This window comes from Petromyzon marinus (genome assembly GCF_048934315.1).
Source record: "Petromyzon marinus isolate PM22_M1 ecotype Great Lakes invasive population chromosome 84 unlocalized genomic scaffold, UKy_Petmar_22M1.pri1.0 chr84_unloc.5, whole genome shotgun sequence".
NCBI classification, from domain to species: domain Eukaryota; kingdom Metazoa; phylum Chordata; class Hyperoartia; order Petromyzontiformes; family Petromyzontidae; genus Petromyzon; species Petromyzon marinus.
The window spans coordinates 103244-125181 of NW_027422642.1; the positions used below are offsets into that span (position 1 = coordinate 103244).

General features: G+C 50.5%; 1 protein-coding gene across 12 annotated transcripts in view; it reads right to left on the minus strand.

Annotated features, from left to right (window-relative positions):
• LOC116936840 (uncharacterized) overlaps window positions 1-21654 on the minus strand; it is a 58926-nt gene extending 37272 nt beyond the window's left edge. For 3 of the 12 annotated variants that reach the window (XM_076059209.1, XM_076059219.1, XM_076059220.1), the window contains exons 1-2: window positions 21467-21654; window positions 126-4618 (exon numbers count right to left, since the gene is read on the minus strand). In XM_076059209.1, coding sequence (XP_075915324.1) covers window positions 126-3974 — 3849 coding nt within the window. In that variant the 5' untranslated portion in view covers window positions 3975-4618; window positions 21467-21654. Of the gene's footprint in view, window positions 1-125; window positions 4619-21466 lie in introns of those variants that run through there. The other 9 variants (XM_076059214.1, XM_076059215.1, XM_076059213.1 and 6 more) reach the window with 9 other exon arrangements.
• Between the last annotated feature and the right edge of the window lie 284 nt (window positions 21655-21938).

Sequence of the window (21938 nt, forward strand, 5' to 3'; positions counted from 1 at the left end):
ACACACGCACACACACACGAGTACGTGACACACACACACACACGCACACACACACACACACACGTACGTGACACACACACACACACACACGCGTACGTGACACACACACACACGCATGTACGAACCTTGGGGGGCACGTGGAAGTGGAGGGTGGGCTGGCCGGCCCCGCCTCCGGCCGCCACGCCGTTCAGCACCAGGCGGCACCGCAGCCACGGCCGGACCGTCAAACCGCCGGCGGCCGGATCCCCTCCTCCTCCTCCTCCTCCTCCGCCGCCGCCGCTCTCAAAGAAGCGCATCACCCCCTCCCTCCGTGGCCCACCGCCACCACCGCCACCACCGCCGCCACCACCGCCACCACCGCCGCCACCGCCGGCGCCGCCGCCCGGCGTCGCAGCACCGGCGGCGGTCCGGGGACGCCTCTTCGAAAGCCGCAGCTTCTCCAGCCTCCGCGCCCACACGCCCAGCTCGGGAGTCGCGGCTGCGCCGCCGGAGCCGCCGCCGGAGCCACCGCCGGAGCCACCGCCGGAGCCGCCGGGCAACGGGGAGGCCGCCAACGAGAACGGCGCCGCGGTGCCTCCGCCGGTGCCTCCGCCGGTGCCTCCGCCGGTGCCTCCGCCGCCGCCGCCGGCCGCCGGCCGCAAATCGTCCACAAGGGACGCCGGACGGCGCTGGAAAATACTCCGCACCCTCCGCAGCGAGAACTTGCCCGGCGCCGCCGGTGCCGCCGGCGGCACCGGCGGCACCGGCGTCGCGGCTACGGCAGCGGTGTCAAAGCCGCCGCCGTACGCACAACAGCTGCCGGCGCCTACTCCGGCCGTCCCTCTTCGTCCGCCGCTGTAACTAAGGTCCCCCGAGCTGTGAGACTTTGCCACAGCGGCGGCGGCACAGGCGCCGGTGCCGCCTGCCGCGTGGCTGTATCTGCCGAAGGTTCCCGAGCCGCCGGAGCCGCCGCACCGGTGGCCGCCGCACCGGGGATCGAGGCGAGAGGAGACTCCGTACTCCGAGGTGGACTGCGGCAGCCCCGAGCCCCCCGCGGAGGGGGGCGGCGGAGCGGCGGCGGCGGCGGCGGTGGGCGGTAGGACGGGAGGAGGAGGAGGAGGAGGAGGAGGGGGAGGAGGAGGGGGAGAGGAGAGCGAAGATGACGACGACGAAGAGGTCGGGGCGGCCGCCGCCGGAGGGTCGGGGAGCGGCGGCGCCGGAGCCGCCGGAGCCGCCGGAGCCGCCGGAGCCGCCGGCACCGCGGGCGGAGCGCACGGCACGTGGGCGTGGGGAGAGGGGCGCACCGCCGGCAAGCTCAGTCTGTAGCCGGACGAGGTGCGGCGTCTCCCGGCGTCGGCGTCGGCGTCGGCGTGGGAAACGGCGCCAGCAGCAGCAGCGAGATGAGGAGGCGGTGGAGGTGGTGGAGGTGGAGGCGGTGGAGGCGGTGGAGAGGAGACGCTGCCGGCGCTGGGCGGACATTTTGCCGGCCCTCGCCCGGACGGCGGCCGAAGTTCCGCGGCAAAGTGTCGGCGGAAGCAGTCGGTGAAGACTCGGGCAAACTCCGAGTCGTCCGCCGCTCCGCCTACTCCACCATCGCCTCCTCCACCTCCTCCTCCACCTCCTCTCCCGTTCCCGGTGAGGAGGAGGTAGCGGCGTGCGAGGGAGCAGGCGACCCGCCGGGCTTGCGTCTCGCAAAACAGGCGCCACTCCTCGCCGGGTTTCGTCGCCGCCATCGTCGCGGCGGCGGCAGCGGCAGCCTCCTCCTCCTCCTCCAACTCCAACTCCACCGCCTCCTGCAACTCCAACTCCACCGCCTCCTCCTCCTCCAACTCCAACTTCTCCTCCAACTCCAACTCCAACTCCTCCTTCTCCTTCTCCTCCTTCTCCTCCTTCTCCTCCTTCTCCTCCAACTCCACCGCCTCCTCCTCCTCCAACTCCACCGCCTTCTTCTTCTTCTCCTCCTCCAACTCCAACGCCTCCTCCTTCTTCTTCTTCTCCAACTCCACCGCCTCCTCCTTCTCCACCTCCATCTTCACCTTCTCCTCCTCCACCTCCTCCTCCTCCTTCTTCTTCTTCTCCTCCACCTCCTCCTCCTCCTTCTTCTTCTTCTTCTCCTCCTCCACCTCCTCCTCCTTCTTCTTCTCCTCCACCTCCTCCTTCTCGTCTTCGTCGTCGCCGGCGACGTCGCGGCGGCCGCCGCCTTGCGGCCCGTCGCTCACGGCCGTCGTACCACGACAGTCATCACCTCCTGTTACATCACCTGCTACACCTCCTCCTGTTACACCTCCTGTTACACCTCCTCCTGTTACACCTCCTCCTGCTACACCTCCTGTTACATCACCTCCTGTTACACCTCCTCCTGCTACACCTCCTGTTACACCTCCTGTTACATCACCTGCTACACCTCCTCCTGCTACACCTCCTCCTGCTACACCTCCTGCTACATCACCTCCTGTTACACCACCTCCTGTTACACCTCCTGTTACACCTCCTGTTACACCTCCTGTTACACCTCCTCCTGCTACACCTCCTCCTGTTACACCTCCTGCTACACCTCCTGCTACACCTCCTCCTGTTACACCTCCTCCTGTTACACCTCCTGCTACACCTCCTCCTGCTACACCTCCTCCTGTTACATCACCTCCTGTTACACCTCCTGTTACACCTCCTCCTGCTACACCTCCTCCTGCTACACCTCCTGTTACACCTCCTCCTGCTACACCTCCTCCTGTTACACCTCCTCCTGTTACACCTCCTCCTGCTACACCTCCTGTTACACCTCCTCCTGTTACACCTCCTCCTGTTACACCTCCTCCTGCTACACCTCCTGCTACACCTCCTCCTGTTACACCTCCTCCTGTTACACCTCCTCCTGTTACACCTCCTCCTGCTACACCTCCTCCTGTTACACCTCCTCCTGCTACACCTCCTCCTGTTACACCTCCTGCTACACCTCCTCCTGTTACACCTCCTCCTGCTACACCTCCTCCTGTTACACCTCCTCCTGTTACACCTCCTCCTGTTACATCACCTCTTGTTACACCTCCTGTTACACCTCCTCCTGTTACACCTCCTGTTACACCTCCTCCTGTTACACCTCCTCCTGCTACACCTCCTCCTGCTACACCTCCTCCTGCTACACCTCCTCCTGTTACACCTCCTCCTGTTACACCTCCTCCTGTTACACCTCCTGTTACACCTCCTCCTGTTACACCTCCTCCTGTTACATCACCTCTTGTTACACCTCCTGTTACACCTCCTCCTGTTACACCTCCTGTTACACCTCCTCCTGTTACACCTCCTCCTGCTACACCTCCTCCTGCTACACCTCCTCCTGCTACACCTCCTCCTGCTACACCTCCTCCTGTTACACCTCCTCCTGTTACACCTCCTGCTGTTACACCTCCTCCTGTTACATCACCTCCTGTTACACCTCCTGCTACACCTCCTCCTGTTACACCTCCTCCTGTTACACCTCCTCCTGTTACACCTCCTCCTGTTACACCTCCTCCTGCTACACCTCCTCCTGTTACACCTCCTGTTACACCTCCTCCTGCTACACCTCCTCCTGTTACACCTCCTCCTGCTACACCTCCTCCTGTTACACCTCCTCCTGCTACACCTCCTCCTGTTACACCTCCTCCTGTTACACCTCCTCCACCTTCTCCTCCACCTCCTTCTCCTCCACCTCCTCCACCTCCTCCTCCACCTCCTCCACCTCCTCCACCTCCTTCTCCTCCATCTCCGTCGTCGCCGCCGTTGGCGATTGCGGAGATTGGCGGCGCCGCCGGCTGTTGGTGGTGTTGACGGTGGTGGTGGTGATGGTGAGGAGGTGGAGGAGGTGGAGGAGGTGGAGGAGGAAGAGGAGGCGATGGCCGAGTAGCCGTGGCGAGCAGCGTGGTGGCGGCGTCGGCATCGTCATCGTCCGTGGCGGTGGTGGTGGTGGTGGCGGTGGTGGCGGTGGCGGTGGTGGAGATGTTGACAACGCCGTTCATGGCTGCTGGTGGTGGTGGTGGTGTCGGTGGCAGTGGTGTTGATTGGTGGTGGCGATGGTTGCTGATGGTGGTAGTGGTGTCAGTGGTGGCGATGTCAGTGGTGGTGATTGGTGGTGGCGGTGGTTGCTGATGGTGGTAGTGGTGTCAGTGGTGGTGATGTCAGTGGTGGTGATTGGTGGTGGCGGTGGTTGATGGTGGTAGTGGTGGTGGAGAGAGATGGTGGTAGCGGTGATGGAGTCTGTGGTGGAGTCTATGGTGGAGAATATGGTGGTGGTGGTGGCGGAGTCTGTGGTGGTGGTAGTGGTGGTGGTGGTGGAGTCTGCAGTGGTGGTGGAGTCTGTGGTGGTGGAGGAGTCTGTAGTGGTGGAGTCTGTAGTGGTGGTGAAATCTGTGGTGGTGGAGTCTACGGTGCTGGAGTCTGTGATGGTGGTGGAGTCTGTGGTGGAGTCTATAGTGGTGGAGTCTATGGTGGTTGAGTCTATGGTGGTTGAGTCTATGGTGGTGGAGTCTGTGGTGCAGTCTGTAGTGGTGGAGTCTGTGGTGGTGGTGGTGGTGGTGGAGTCTATGGTGGTGGAGTCTGTGATGCTGGTGGAGTCTGCGGTGGTGGACAATCCCACGTGTGGTGCTAGATGGAGTGTGGGATTCTGAGGATGTGTTTTGGTTTGTGATTGGGGGTGAAGAGATTGGGGGGGGGGGGGAGGGATCAGAGGTTAGTCACTCACCACTCACTCACCACTCACTCACCCACTCATTCACCCACTCACCACACTCACCACTCACTCACTCACCACTCACTCACCACACTCACCACTCACTCACTCACCACACTCACCACTCACTCACCCACTCACCACACTCACCACTCACTCACCACTCACTCACCCACTCACTCACCCACTCACTCACCCACTCACTCACCCACTCACTCACCCACTCACCACACTCACCACTCACTCACTCACTCACCACACTCACCACTCACTCACTCACCCACTCACTCACCCACTCACTCACCACTCACTCACCCACTCACTCACCACACTCACCACTCACCCACTCACTCACCCACTCACCCACTCACTCACCACACTCACCACTCACCCAATCACTCACCCACTCACTCACCGACTCACTCACTCACCCACTCACTCACCACACTCACCACTCACTCACCCACTCACTCACTCAACACACTCACAACTCACTACACACTCACCCACTCACTCACCACACACTCACCCAATCACTCACCCACTCACTCACCACTCACTCACTCACTCACCACACTCACCACTCACTACACACTCACCACTCACTCACTCACCACACTCACTACACACTCACCCACCACTCACTCAATCACCACTCACTCACCACTCACTCACTCACTCACCACCCACTAACTCACTCACCACTAACTCACCACTCACTCACCACTCACTCACCAACTCACTCACTCACCACACTCACCACTCACTCACCACACTCACCACTCACTCACCGACTCACTCACTCAACCACTCACTACCGACTCACCACTCACTCACTCACCCACTTACTCACTCACCCACTCACCACACTCACCACTCACTACACACTCACTCACCTACCTACTCACTCACTCACCACTCACTCACCCACCTACTCACTCACCACTCACTCAATCACCACTCACTCACCACTCACTAACCCACACATGGTGATGTTGATGATGTTGATGTTAATAATAATGATGGTGATGTTGATAGTGATGTTGATGGTAATGATTATGTTGATGTTGATGATAGTGATGTTGATGTTAATAATAATGATGGTGATGTTGATGATAGTGATGTTGATGATAGTGATGTTAATGTTAATAATGATGTTGATGATAGTGATGTTAATGATGTTAATAATAATTATAGTGATGTTGATGTTAATAATAATGATGGTGATGTTGATGATGTTAATAATGATAGTGATGTTGATGATAGTAATGTTAATGATGTTAATAATAATGATAGTGATGTTAATGTTAATAATAATAATGATAGTGATGTTAATGTTAATAATAATAATAGTGATGTTAATAATGTTAATAATAATGATAGTGATGTTAATAATGTTAATAATAATGATAGTGATGTTAATGATGTTAATAATGATAGTGGTGTTAATGATGTTAATAATAATGATAGTTATGTTGATGTTAATAATAGTGATAGTGATGTTGATGATAGTGATGTTAATGATGTTAATAATAATGATAGTGATGTTAATGTTAATAATAATGATAGTGATGTTAATAATAATGATAGTGATGTTAATAATAATAATGATAGTGATGTTGATGATAGTGATGTTAATAATAATAATGATAGTGATGTTGATGATAGTGATGTTAATAATGTTACTAATAATGATAGTGATGGTAATGATGTTAATAAAAATAATAGTGATGTTGTTGATGTTGTTGATGGTAATGATGATGTTGATGGCAATAATAATGATAGGGATGTTGATGTTAATAATGATAGTGATGTTGATGTTAATAATGATAGTGATGTTGATGATAGTGATGTTAATGTTAATAATAATGACAGTGATGTTAATGATGTTAATAATAATGATAGTGATGTTAATGTTAATAATAATGATAGTGTTGTTGATGATGTTAATAATAATAATGATGATAGTGATGTTAATAATGTTAATAATAATGATAGTGATGTTAATAATGTTAATAATAATGATAGTGATGTTAATAATGTTAATAATAATGATAGTGATGTTAATGATGTTAATAATAATGATAGTGATGTTAATAATAATGATAGTGATGTTGTTGATGTTGTTGATGGTAATGATGATGTTGATGGAAATACTAATGATAGTGATGTTAATAATAATAGTGATGTTGATGATAGTGATGTTAATGTTAATAATAATGATAGTGATGTTAATGATGTTAATAATAATGATAGTGATGTTGTTGATGTTGTTGATGGTAATGATGATGTTGATGGTAATACTAATGATAGTGATGTTGATGTTAATAATGATAGTGATGTTGATGATAGTGATGTTAATGTTAATAATAATGATAGTGATGTTAATGATGTTAATAATAATAATGATAGTGATGTTGTTGATGTTGTTGATGGTAATAATAATGATAGTGATGTTGATGATAGTGATGTTAATGTTAATAATAATAATGATAGTGATGTTGTTGATGTTGTTGATGGTAATGATGATGTTGTTAATGTTAATAATAATAATGATAGTGATGTTGATGATAGTGATGTTAATGTTAATAATAATAATAGTGATGTTAATGATGTTAATAATAATAATGATAGTGATGTTGTTGATGTTGTTGATGGTAATGATGATGTTGTTAATGTTAATAATAATAATGATAGTGATGTTAATGATGTTAATAATAATAATGATAGTGATGTTGTTGATGTTGTTGATGATTCCATTCAGCCAACGGACAGCACCGCGCGCCGCCGGCCCGCGCCCCGTGAGACCGCGGCCTCGCCTCGCCTCGCCCGCCCCACGCGGCCTCGCGAGCCGGGCAGGACCCGCCAGGCAAGGCCGCAGGCTTGCCGCACACTCGGCTAGGCCGCAACCACAGATTTTTGTTGTTGTGGTGGTTGTTGTTGTGGTGGTTGTTGTTGTGGTTGTTGTGGTGGTGGTGGTGGTTGTTGTTGTTGTGGTGGTGGTTGTTGTTGTGGTGGTTGTTGCTGTGGTGGTGGTTGTTGTGGTGGTGGTGGTTGTTGTGGTGGTGGTTGTTATTGTGGTGGTTGTTGTGGTGGTGGTTGTTGTGGTGGTAGTTGTGGTGGTGGTTGTTGTGGTTGTGGTGGTTGTTGTTGTTGTGGTGGTTGTGGTTGTTGTTGTGGTGGTTGTGGTGGTGGTTGTTGTGGTTGTGGTGGTTGTTGTTGTTGTGGTGGTTGTTGTGGCTGTTGTTGTTGTGGTTGTGGTGGTTGTTGTTGTGGTGGTTGTTGTTGTGGTGGTTGTTGTTGTGGCGGTGGTTGTTCTGGCGGTGGTTGTTGTGGTTGTTGTTGTGGCGGTGGTTGTTCTGGCGGTGGTTGTGGTGGTTGTTGTTGTGGTGGTGGTTGTTGTTGTGGTGGTGGTGATACTCCACACACACACAGAGAGACATACACAGAGTGACACACACACACAGACACACACAGAGTGATACTCCACACACACACACAGAGACACACACTCACACAGAGACACACACAGAGTGATACTCCACACACACAGACACACACACAGAGTGATACTCCACACACACAGAGAGTGATACTCCACACACACACAGAGACACACACAGAGTGATACTCCACACACACACAGAGAGTGATACTCCACACACACACAGAGTGATACTCCACACACACACACAGAGTGATACTCCACACACACACACACAGAGTGATACTCCACACACACACAGAGTGATACTCCACACACACACACACAGAGACACACACAGAGTGATACTCCACACACACACAGAGTGATACTCCACACACACACACACAGAGACACACACACAGAGTGATACTCCACACACACACACAGAGTGATACTCCACACACACACACAGAGTGATACTCCACACACACACACACAGAGACACACACAGAGTGATACTCCACACACACACAGAGTGATACTCCACACACACACACACAGAGACACACACAGAGTGATACTCCACACACACACAGAGAGTGATAATCCACACACACACAGAGTGATACTCCACACACACACACAGAGTGATACTCCACACACACACAGAGACACACACAGAGTGATACTCCATACACACACAGAGTGATACTCCACACACACACAGAGTGATACTCCACACACACACAGAGTGATACTCCACACACACACACAGAGTGATACTCCACACACACAGAGAGTGATACTCCACACACACACAGAGACACACACAGAGTGATACTCCACACACACACAGAGAGTGATACTCCACACACACACAGAGTGATACTCCACACACACACACAGAGTGATACTCCACACACACACACACAGAGTGATACTCCACACACACACACAGAGTGATACTCCACACACACACAGAGTGATACTCCACACACACACACAGACACACACAGAGTGATACTCCACACACACACACACAGAGACACACACAGAGTGATACTCCACACACACACAGAGTGATACTCCACACACACACAGAGACACACACAGAGTGATACTCCACACACACACAGAGAGTGATAATCCACACACACACAGAGTGATACTCCACACACACACAGAGAGTGATACTCCACACACACACAGAGACACACACAGAGTGATACTCCACACACACACACAGAGTGATACTCCACACACACACACAGAGTGATACTCCACACACACACAGAGAGTGATACTCCACACACACACACAGAGACACACACAGAGTGATACTCCACACACACACAGAGTGATACTCCACACACACACACAGACACACACAGAGTGATACTCCACACACACACACACAGAGACACACACAGAGTGATACTCCACACACACACAGAGTGATACTCCACACACACACAGAGACACACACAGAGTGATACTCCACACACACACAGAGAGTGATAATCCACACACACACAGAGTGATACTCCACACACACACAGAGAGTGATACTCCACACACACACAGAGACACACACAGAGTGATACTCCACACACACACACAGAGTGATACTCCACACACACACACAGAGTGATACTCCACACACACACAGAGAGTGATACTCCACACACACACACAGAGACACACACAGAGTGATACTCCACACACACACACAGAGTGATACTCCACACACACACAGAGTGATACTCCACACACACACACAGAGTGATACTCCACACACACACAGAGACACACACAGAGTGATACTCCACACACACACAGAGACACACACAGAGTGATACTCCACACACACACACGGAGTGATATTCCACACACACACACAGAGACACACACACACAGACACACAGAGTGATACTCCACACACACACATACAGAGTGATACTCCACACACACACAGAGACACACACAGTGATACTACACACACACACAGACACACACAGAGAGTGATACTCCACACACACACAGAGTGATACTCCACACACACACACAGAGACACACACAGAGTGATACTCCACACACACAGAGTGATACTCCACACACACACACAGACACACACACACACAGAGTGATACTCCACACACAGAGACACACACAGAGTGATACTCCACACACACACAGAGTGATACTCCACACACACACACAGACACACACACACACAGAGTGATACTCCACACACAGAGACACACACAGAGTGATACTCCACACACACACACAGAGACACACACACAGAGTGATACTCCACACACACACACAGACACACACAGAGTGATACTCCACACACACACACAGAGACACACACAGAGTGATACTCCACACACACACACAGAGTGATATTCCACACACACACACAGAGACACACACACACAGACACACAGAGTGATACTCCACACACACACATACAGAGTGATAACCACACACACACAGAGACACACACAGTGATACTACACACACACACACAGAGTGATACTCCACACACACACAGAGTGATACTCCACACACACACACATACAGAGTGATACTCCACACACACAGACACACACAGAGAGTGATACTCCACACACACACAGAGACACACACACAGAGTGATACTCCACACACACACAGAGACACACACACAGAGTGATACTCCACACACACACACAGAGACACACACAGAGTGATACTCCACACACACACACAGAGTGATATTCCACACACACACACAGAGACACACACACACAGACACACAGAGTGATACTCCACACACACACATACAGAGTGATAACCACACACACACAGAGACACACACAGTGATACTACACACACACACAGAGTGATACTCCACACACACACAGAGTGATACTCCACACACACACACATACAGAGTGATACTCCACACACACAGACACACACAGAGAGTGATACTCCACACACACACAGAGACACACACACAGAGTGATACTCCACACACACACAGAGACACACACACAGAGTGATACTCCACACACACACACAGAGTGATACTCCACACACACACAGAGAGTGATACTCCACACACACACACAGAGACACACACAGAGTGATACTCCACACACACACAGAGAGTGATACTCCACACACACACACAGAGTGATACTCCACACACACACACACACAGAGTGATACTCCACACACACACACAGAGTGATACTCCACACACACACACAGAGACACACACAGAGTGATACTCCACACACACACACAGAGACACACACACAGAGTGATACTCCACACACACACAGAGTGATACTCCACACACACACAGACACACACACAGAGTGATACTCCACACACACACAGAGACACACACAGTGATACTCCACACACACACACAGAGACACACAGTGATACTCCACACACACACAGACACACACACACAGAGTGATACTCCACACACACACACAGACACACACACAGAGTGATACTCCACACACACACAGAGTGATACTCCACACACACACAGAGAGTGATACTCCACACACACACAGAGACACACACGGAGTGATACTACACACACACACAGAGTGATACTCCACACACACACAGAGTGATACTCCACACACACATACAGAGTGATACTCCACACACACACACAGACACACACAGAGTGATACTCCACACACACACACAGACACACAAACAGAGTGATACTACACACACACAGAGACACACACACACAGTGATACTCCACACACACACACAGAGACACACACACAGAGTGATACTACACACACACAGACACACACAGAGTGATACTCCACACACACACAGAGTGATACTCCACACACACACAGAGACACACACACAGAGGGTGATACTCCACACACACATACAGAGACACACACACAGAGAGTGATACTCCACACACACAGAGACACACACAGAGACACACATTCACACACACCTACAGAGTGATAATCCATGCACACACAGAGACACAGACACACACACAGAGTGATAATCCATGCACACACAGACACACACAGAGACACACACTCACACACAGAGTGATAATCCATGCACACACAGACACACTCACACACAGAGACACACTGAGTGACACACACAGACACACACACTCACTCACAGAGTGATAATCCATGCACACACAGACTCACACACACAGAGTAATAATCCATGCACACACAGAGACACAGACACACAGAGACACTCACACAGACACACAGAGACACAGACACACACCAGACACACACACACAGAGTGATAATCCATGCACACACACTAGACACACACAGACACACTCACAGAGTGATAATCCATGCACACACAGAGACACAGACACACACACGCACACAGAGTGACACACACAGACACACACAGAGTGATAATCCATGCACACACAGACACACTCACACACAGACACACACAGACACACACACTCACACACAGAGACACACAGAGTGACACACACAGACACACAGAGACACAGACACACACCAGACACACACACACAGAGTGATAATCCATGCACACACACTAGACACACACAGACACACACACAGAGTGATAATCCATGCACACACAGAGACACAGACACACACACAGAGTGATAATCCATGCACACACAGACACACTCACACACAGAGACACACTGAGTGACACACACAGACACACACACTCACTCACAGAGTGATAATCCATGCACACACAGACACACACTCACACACACAGAGTAATAATCCATGCACACACAGAGACACAGACACACAGAGACACTCACACGCACACAGAGTGACACAGACACATAGAGTGATAATCCATGCACACACACTCACACACACAGAGTGATACTCCATGCACACACAGAGACACAGACACACAGAGACACAGACACACAGAGACACACACAGAGTGACACACACAGACACACTCACAGAGTGATAATCCATGCACACACAGAGACACAGAGACACTCACACGCACACAGAATGACACACACAGACACACACAGAGTGATAATCCATGCACACTCAGAGACACACACAGACACACACAGACACACACAGACACACACAGAGTGATAATCAATGCACACACAGACACACACAGAAACACACACACTCACACACAGACACACACTCACAGAGTGATAATCCATGCACACACAGACACAGACACACAGACACACTCACACACAGACACACACAGACACACACAGACACACACACTCACACACTCACACACAGAGACACACAGAGTGACACACACAGACACACAGAGACACAGACACACACCAGACACACACACACACAGAGTGATAATCCATGCACACACAGACACACACAGAGACACACACTCACACACAGAGTGATAATCCATGCACACACAGACACACTCACACACAGAGACACACTGAGTGACACACACAGACACACACACTCACTCACAGAGTGATAATCCATGCACACACAGACACACACTCACACACACAGAGTAATAATCCATGCACACACAGAGACACAGACACACAGAGACACGCACACAGAGTGACAAAGACACATAGAGTGATAATCCATGCACACACAGACACACTCACACAGAGTGATAATCCATGCACACACAGAGACACAGACACACAGAGACACACACAGAGTGACACACACAGACACACTCACAGAGTGATAATCCATGCACACACAGAGACACAGAGACACTCACACGCACACAGAGTGACACACACAGACACACACAGAGTGATAATCCATGCACACACAGACACAGACACACAGACACACTCACACACAGACACACACAGACACACACACTCACACACAGAGACACACAGAGTGACACACACAGACACACAGAGACACAGACACACACCAGACACACACACACAGAGTGATAATCCATGCACACACACTAGACACACACAGACACACTCACAGAGTGATAATCCATGCACACACAGAGACACAGACACACACACGCACACAGAGTGACACACACAGACACACACGGAGTGATAATCCATGCACACACAGACACACTCACACACAGACACACACAGACACACACACTCACACACAGAGACACACAGAGTGACACACACAGACACACAGAGACACAGACACACACCAGACACACACACACACAGTGATAATCCATGCACACACACTAGACACACACAGACACACACACAGAGTGATAATCCATGCACACACAGAGACACAGACACACACACAGAGTGATAATCCATGCACACACAGACACACTCACACACAGAGACACACTGAGTGACACACACAGACACACACACTCACTCACAGAGTGATAATCCATGCACACACAGACACACACTCACACACACAGAGTAATAATCCATGCACACACAGAGACACAGACACACAGAGACACTCACACGCACACAGAGTGACACAGACACATAGAGTGATAATCCATGCACACACACTCACACACACAGAGTGATACTCCATGCACACACAGAGACACAGACACACAGAGACACAGACACACAGAGACACACACAGAGTGACACACACAGACACACTCACAGAGTGATAATCCATGCACACACAGAGACACAGAGACACTCACACGCACACAGAATGACACACACAGACACACACAGAGTGATAATCCATGCACACTCAGAGACACACACAGACACACACAGACACACACAGAGTGATAATCAATGCACACACAGACACACACAGAAACACACACACTCACACACAGACACACACTCACAGAGTGATAATCCATGCACACACAGACACAGACACACAGACACACTCACACACAGACACACACAGACACACACAGACACACACACTCACACACTCACACACAGAGACACACAGAGTGACACACACAGACACACAGAGACACAGACACACACCAGACACACACACACACAGAGTGATAATCCATGCACACACAGACACACACAGAGACACACACTCACACACAGAGTGATAATCCATGCACACACAGACACACTCACACACAGAGACACACTGAGTGACACACACAGACACACACACTCACTCACAGAGTGATAATCCATGCACACACAGACACACACTCACACACACAGAGTAATAATCCATGCACACACAGAGACACAGACACACAGAGACACGCACACAGAGTGACAAAGACACATAGAGTGATAATCCATGCACACACAGACACACTCACACAGAGTGATAATCCATGCACACACAGAGACACAGACACACAGAGACACACACAGAGTGACACACACAGACACACTCACAGAGTGATAATCCATGCACACACAGAGACACAGAGACACTCACACGCACACAGAGTGACACACACAGACACACACAGAGTGATAATCCATGCACACACAGACACAGACACACAGACACACTCACACACAGACACACACAGACACACACACTCACACACAGAGACACACAGAGTGACACACACAGACACACAGAGACACAGACACACACCAGACACACACACAGAGTGATAATCCATGCACACACACTAGACACACACAGACACACTCACAGAGTGATAATCCATGCACACACAGAGACACAGACACACACACGCACACAGAGTGACACACACAGACACACACGGAGTGATAATCCATGCACACACAGACACACTCACACACAGACACACACAGACACACACACTCACACACAGAGACACACAGAGTGACACACACAGACACACAGAGACACAGACACACACCAGACACACACACACAGAGTGATAATCCATGCACACACACTAGACACACACAGACACACACACAGAGTGATAATCCATGCACACACAGAGACACAGACACACACACAGAGTGATAATCCATGCACACACAGACACACTCACACACAGAGACACACTGAGTGACACACACAGACACACACACTCACTCACAGAGTGATAATCCATGCACACACAGAGACACACACTCACACACACACAGTGATAATCCATGCACACACAGAGACACAGACACACAGAGACACTCACACACACAGAGTGACACACACAGACACACTCACAGAGTGATAATCCATGCACACTCACACACACAGACACACACACAGACACACACACACAAACACACACACACACAGACACACACAGACACACACACTCACACACACAGACACACACACAGACACACACACACACTCACACACACACAGACACACACACAGACACACTCACAGACACACACACAGACACACACACAGACACACTCACACACACACACAGACACACACACAGACACACACACACACAGACACACACACACAGACACACACACAGACACACACACAGACACACTCACAGACACACTCACACACACTCACACACACACTCACACACTCACAGAGTGATAATCCATGCACACACAGAGGCGAGTGGCCAATGTCTGACTCCTGATCAACCAACGCCCCCCCTCACCTCACAACAACAACCAACACCAACAACAACAACCAACAACAACCAACAACAACAACCAACAACAACTGATTCCACGTTAACCACACAGAGATCGATCATCCACTGTCCTACTCCTGATCAACCAACCCACACACACCCCCTCCTCCCTCCCAACATCATCATCAACAACAACAACAAATATTCTTGGTTCTTTCGCTAAAGTCACGTAGAAGGGAAACAATAAAATAATTAAAAATATATAAAACAATTACAATATAAAACTATGTTTTTTATTTTATTATTTCCCTTCTACGCGGTGGTGACTTTACCGAAAGAACCAAGAATAATAACCCCTGCAGTCACGAAAGCTTTAAATCAAAACAACAACAAAGACAAAGCTCCCCCAGGTAGCCTCTAGCAGGGCTGTAGGGGCAAGTGTCTGTCACACACAGACAAAGCTCCCCCAGGTAGCCTCTAGCAGGGCTGTAGGGGCAAGTGGCTGTCACACACAGACAAAGCTCCCCCAGGTAGCCTCTGGCAGGGCTGTAGGGGCAAGTGGCTGTCATACACAGACAAAGCTCCCCCAGGTAGCCCTCTAGCAGGGCTGTAGGGGCAAGTGTCTGTCACACAGAGACAAAGCTCCCCCAGGTAGCCCTCTAGCAGGGCTGTAGGGGCAAGTGGCTGTCACACACAGACAAAGCTCCCCCAGGTAGCCTGTAGCAGTGCTGTAGGGGCAAGTGCTGTGTTAGTAGCAGCAGCAACTAGACACACAGACAAAGCTCCCCCAGGTAGACTGTAGCAGGCTGTAGGGGCAAGTGCTGTGTTAGTAGCAGCACTTAGACACACACAGACAAAGCTCCCCCAGGTAGCCTGTAGCAGTGCTGTAGGGGCAAGTGCTGTGCTAGTAGCAGCACTTAGACACACAGACAAAGCTCCCCCAGGTAGCCTGTAGCAGGCTGTAGGGGCAAGTGCTGTGTTAGCAGTAGTAGCACTTAGACACACACAGACAAATCTCCCCCAGGTAGCCTGTAGCAGTGCTGTAGGGGCAAGTGCTGTGTTAGTAGCACCTAGACACATACAGACAAAGCTCCCCCAGGTAGCCTGTAGCAGGCTGTAGGGGCAAGTGCTGTGTTAGCAGCGAGTAGCAGCACTTAGACACACAGACAAAGCTCCCCCAGGTAGCCTGTAGCAGGCTGTAGGGGCAAGTGCTGTGTTAGTAGCACCTAGACACATACAGACAAAGCTCCCCCAGGTAGCCTGTAGCAGGCTGTAGGGGCAAGTGTCTGTCACACACAGACAAAGCTCCCCCAGGTAGCCTGTAGCAGTGCTGTAGGGGCAAGTGCTGTGTTAGTAGCAGCACTTAGACACACACAAAGCTCCCCCAGGTAGCCTGTAACAGGCTGTAGGGGCAAGTGCTGTGTTACCAGCACCTAGACACACACAGACAAAGCTCCCCCAGGTAGCCTGTAGCAGGCTGTAGGGGCAAGTGCTGTGTTAGTAGCAGCACCTAGACACACAAAGCTCCCCCAGGTAGCCTTAGCAGGCTGTAGGGGCAAGTGCTGTGTTAGTAGCGAGTAGCAGCACCTAGACACAGACAAAGCTCCCCCAGGTAGCCTGTAGCAGGCTGTAGGGGCAAGTGCTGTGTTAGCAGTACCTAGACACACAGACAAAGCTCCCCCAGGTTGCCTGCAGAAGGCTGTAGGGGCAAGTGCTGTGTTAGCAGCAGCAGCACCTAGACACACAGACAAAGCTCCCCCAGGTAGCCTGTGGCAGGCTGTAGGGGCAAGTGCTGTGTTAGTAGCAGCACTTAGACACACACAGACAAAGCTCCCCCAGGTAGCCTGTAGCAGGCTGTAGGGGCAAGTGCTGTGTTAGTAGCAGCAGCAGCGTCTATGAAGGCTACCGGCACTGTGGCTACACACACAGAGGGGGTGGGTGGCCAGCACCACCACGCCCGGCCGCCTTTGTCTCTCCCCCAGTGTCACACACAGACACACAACTACTCACTCACACACTCATTCATTCACTCAATCACCCACCCACCCATCCACCCACCCACTCATTCACTTACCCACTCACCCACTCACTCACCCACCCACTCACTCACCTACTCACCCAGCCATCCATCCACCCACTCACCCAGCCATCCATCCACCCACTCATCCACCCATCCACTCACCCACCCACTTATCCACCCACCCCACCCACACCACACACACACACCACACACACCACATACCACACACACACACCACACACACACCACACACACACACACCACATACACCACACACACACACCACACACACCACATACACCACACACACACACCACACACACCACACACACCACACACACACACCACGCACACCACACACACACCACCACACACACCACCACACACACACCACACACACACCACACACACCACACACACACACCACACACACCACACACACCACACACACACACCACGCACACCACACACACACCACCACACACACCACACACAACACACACCACACACATCACACACACACCACACACCACTACACACACCACATACACCACACACACACCACATACACCACACACACACCACATACACACACCACACACATCACACACACACCACATACACCACACACACACAGCACACACACACCACATACACACCACATACACCACACACCACACACACCACCACACACACACACACACCACACACACCACATACACACACCACACACACATACACCACACGCACACACCACCACACACACACCACACACACCACCACACACACCACACACACACCACATACACCACACACACCACACACACACACCACACACACCACACACACACACCACACCACACACACCACACACATCACACACAAACACACCACCACACACACCACATACACCACATACACCACACACACACCACACACACATACACCACACGCACACACCACCACACACACACAGCACACACACCACATACACCACACACCACACACACACCACACACACACACACAGCACACACACCACACACACACACCACACACACACACCACCACACACACCACATACACCACACACACACCACACACACACCACACACACCACACACACACACCACACACACACCACACACCACACACACACCACACACACACAACACACACACACACCACACACACCACACCACATACACCACACATACACACCACACACACACACCACACACACACCACACACACACCACACACAACACGCACACCACACACACACAACACACCACACACATCACACACCACACACACACCACACACAACACACCACACGCACACCACACACAACACACCACACACATCACACACACCACACACACAAACAACACACACACCACACACACACCACACACACCACACACACACCACACACACACACCACACACACCACACCACATACACCACACATACACACACTCCATACACCACACACACACACAACACACACACCACACACAAACAACAAACACCACCACAACAACCACAACAACCACACAAACAACCACGACCACACAACCACACAAACAACAACAACAACAACCACTACCACACAAACAACAACCACAACAACCACAACAACCACAACCACTACCACACAAACAACCACAACAACCACAACAACCACTACCACACAAACAACAACCATCACAACAACCACTACCACACAAACAACAACCACTACCACACAAACAACCACAACAACAAACACAACAACCACTACCACACAAACAACCACAACAACCGCTACCACACAAACAACAACCACAACAACAACCACAACAACCACACAAACAACAACCACAACAACAACCACAACAACAACCACAAACAACCACTACCACACAAACAACAACCATCACAACAACCACTACCACACAAACAACAACCATCACAACAACCACTACCACACAAACAACAACCACAACAACCACTATCACACAAACAACAACCACAACAACCACTACCACACAAACAACAACCACAACCACAACAACCACTACCACACAAACAACCACCACAACAACCACTACCACACAAACAACAACCACAACAACCATCACAACAACCACTACCACACAAACAACAACCACAACAACCACAACAACCACTACCACACAAACAAGAACAACCACAACAACCACCACACAAACAACAACAACCACTACCACACAAACAACAACCACTACAACAACCACAACAACCACTACCACACAAACAAGAACAACCACAACAACCACCACACAAACAACAACCACCACAACAACCACTACCACACAAACAACAACCACTACAACAACCACAACAACCACTACCACACAAACAACAACAACCACAACAACCACTATCACACAAACAACAACCACAACAACCATTACCACACAAACAACAACCACAACAACCACTATCACACAAACAACAACCACAACAACCACTACCACACAAACAACAACCACAACAACCACTACCACACAAACAACAACCACAACAACCACTACCACACAAACAACAACCACAACAACCACCACAACAAGCTGATGATAGCTGATGATGATAGCTGATGATAGCTGCTGATGATGATAGCTGATTATGATGATGCTAGATTATGATAGCTGATGATGATAGCTGATGATGATGATAGCTGATTATGATGATGCTAGATTATGATAGCTGATGATAGCTGCTGATGATGATGATAGCTGATGATGATGATAGCTGATGATTGTTTAGAGGGAAGGGCTTGGTACCTTGTGATTGTTGTTTGGTTGTTGTTGGTGGTAGTTGTTGGTGGTAGTTGTTGTTGGTTGTTTTTGGTGGTAGTTGTTGTTGGTAGTTGTTGTTGGTTGTTGTTGTTGTTGGTGATTGTTGTTTGGTTGTTGTTGTTGTTGGTTGTTGTTGGTTGTTGTTGTTGCGGAAGATTTGCTGCGGGCCCTCTACGTGAAAGCAGCAACGGTGGATGGGGGTGGTGGTTGTTGGTGGTGGATGTCTCTCTCGCTCCCTCTCTCTCCTCCTCCTCCTCCTTCACCACCTCCTTCACCACCTCCTCCTTCACCACCTCCTCCTCCTTCACCTCCTCCACCTCCTCTTCTAAGCGAACCCCACCACGGTGTGCCAGCGACAGCAGAAGACGCAGCAGCAGCAACAGCAGCGTGGTGGTGGTGGGGTGGTGGTGGTGGTGTGGAGATCAGGGACCTCGTGAGCAGCGGGGTGGGGGAGGTA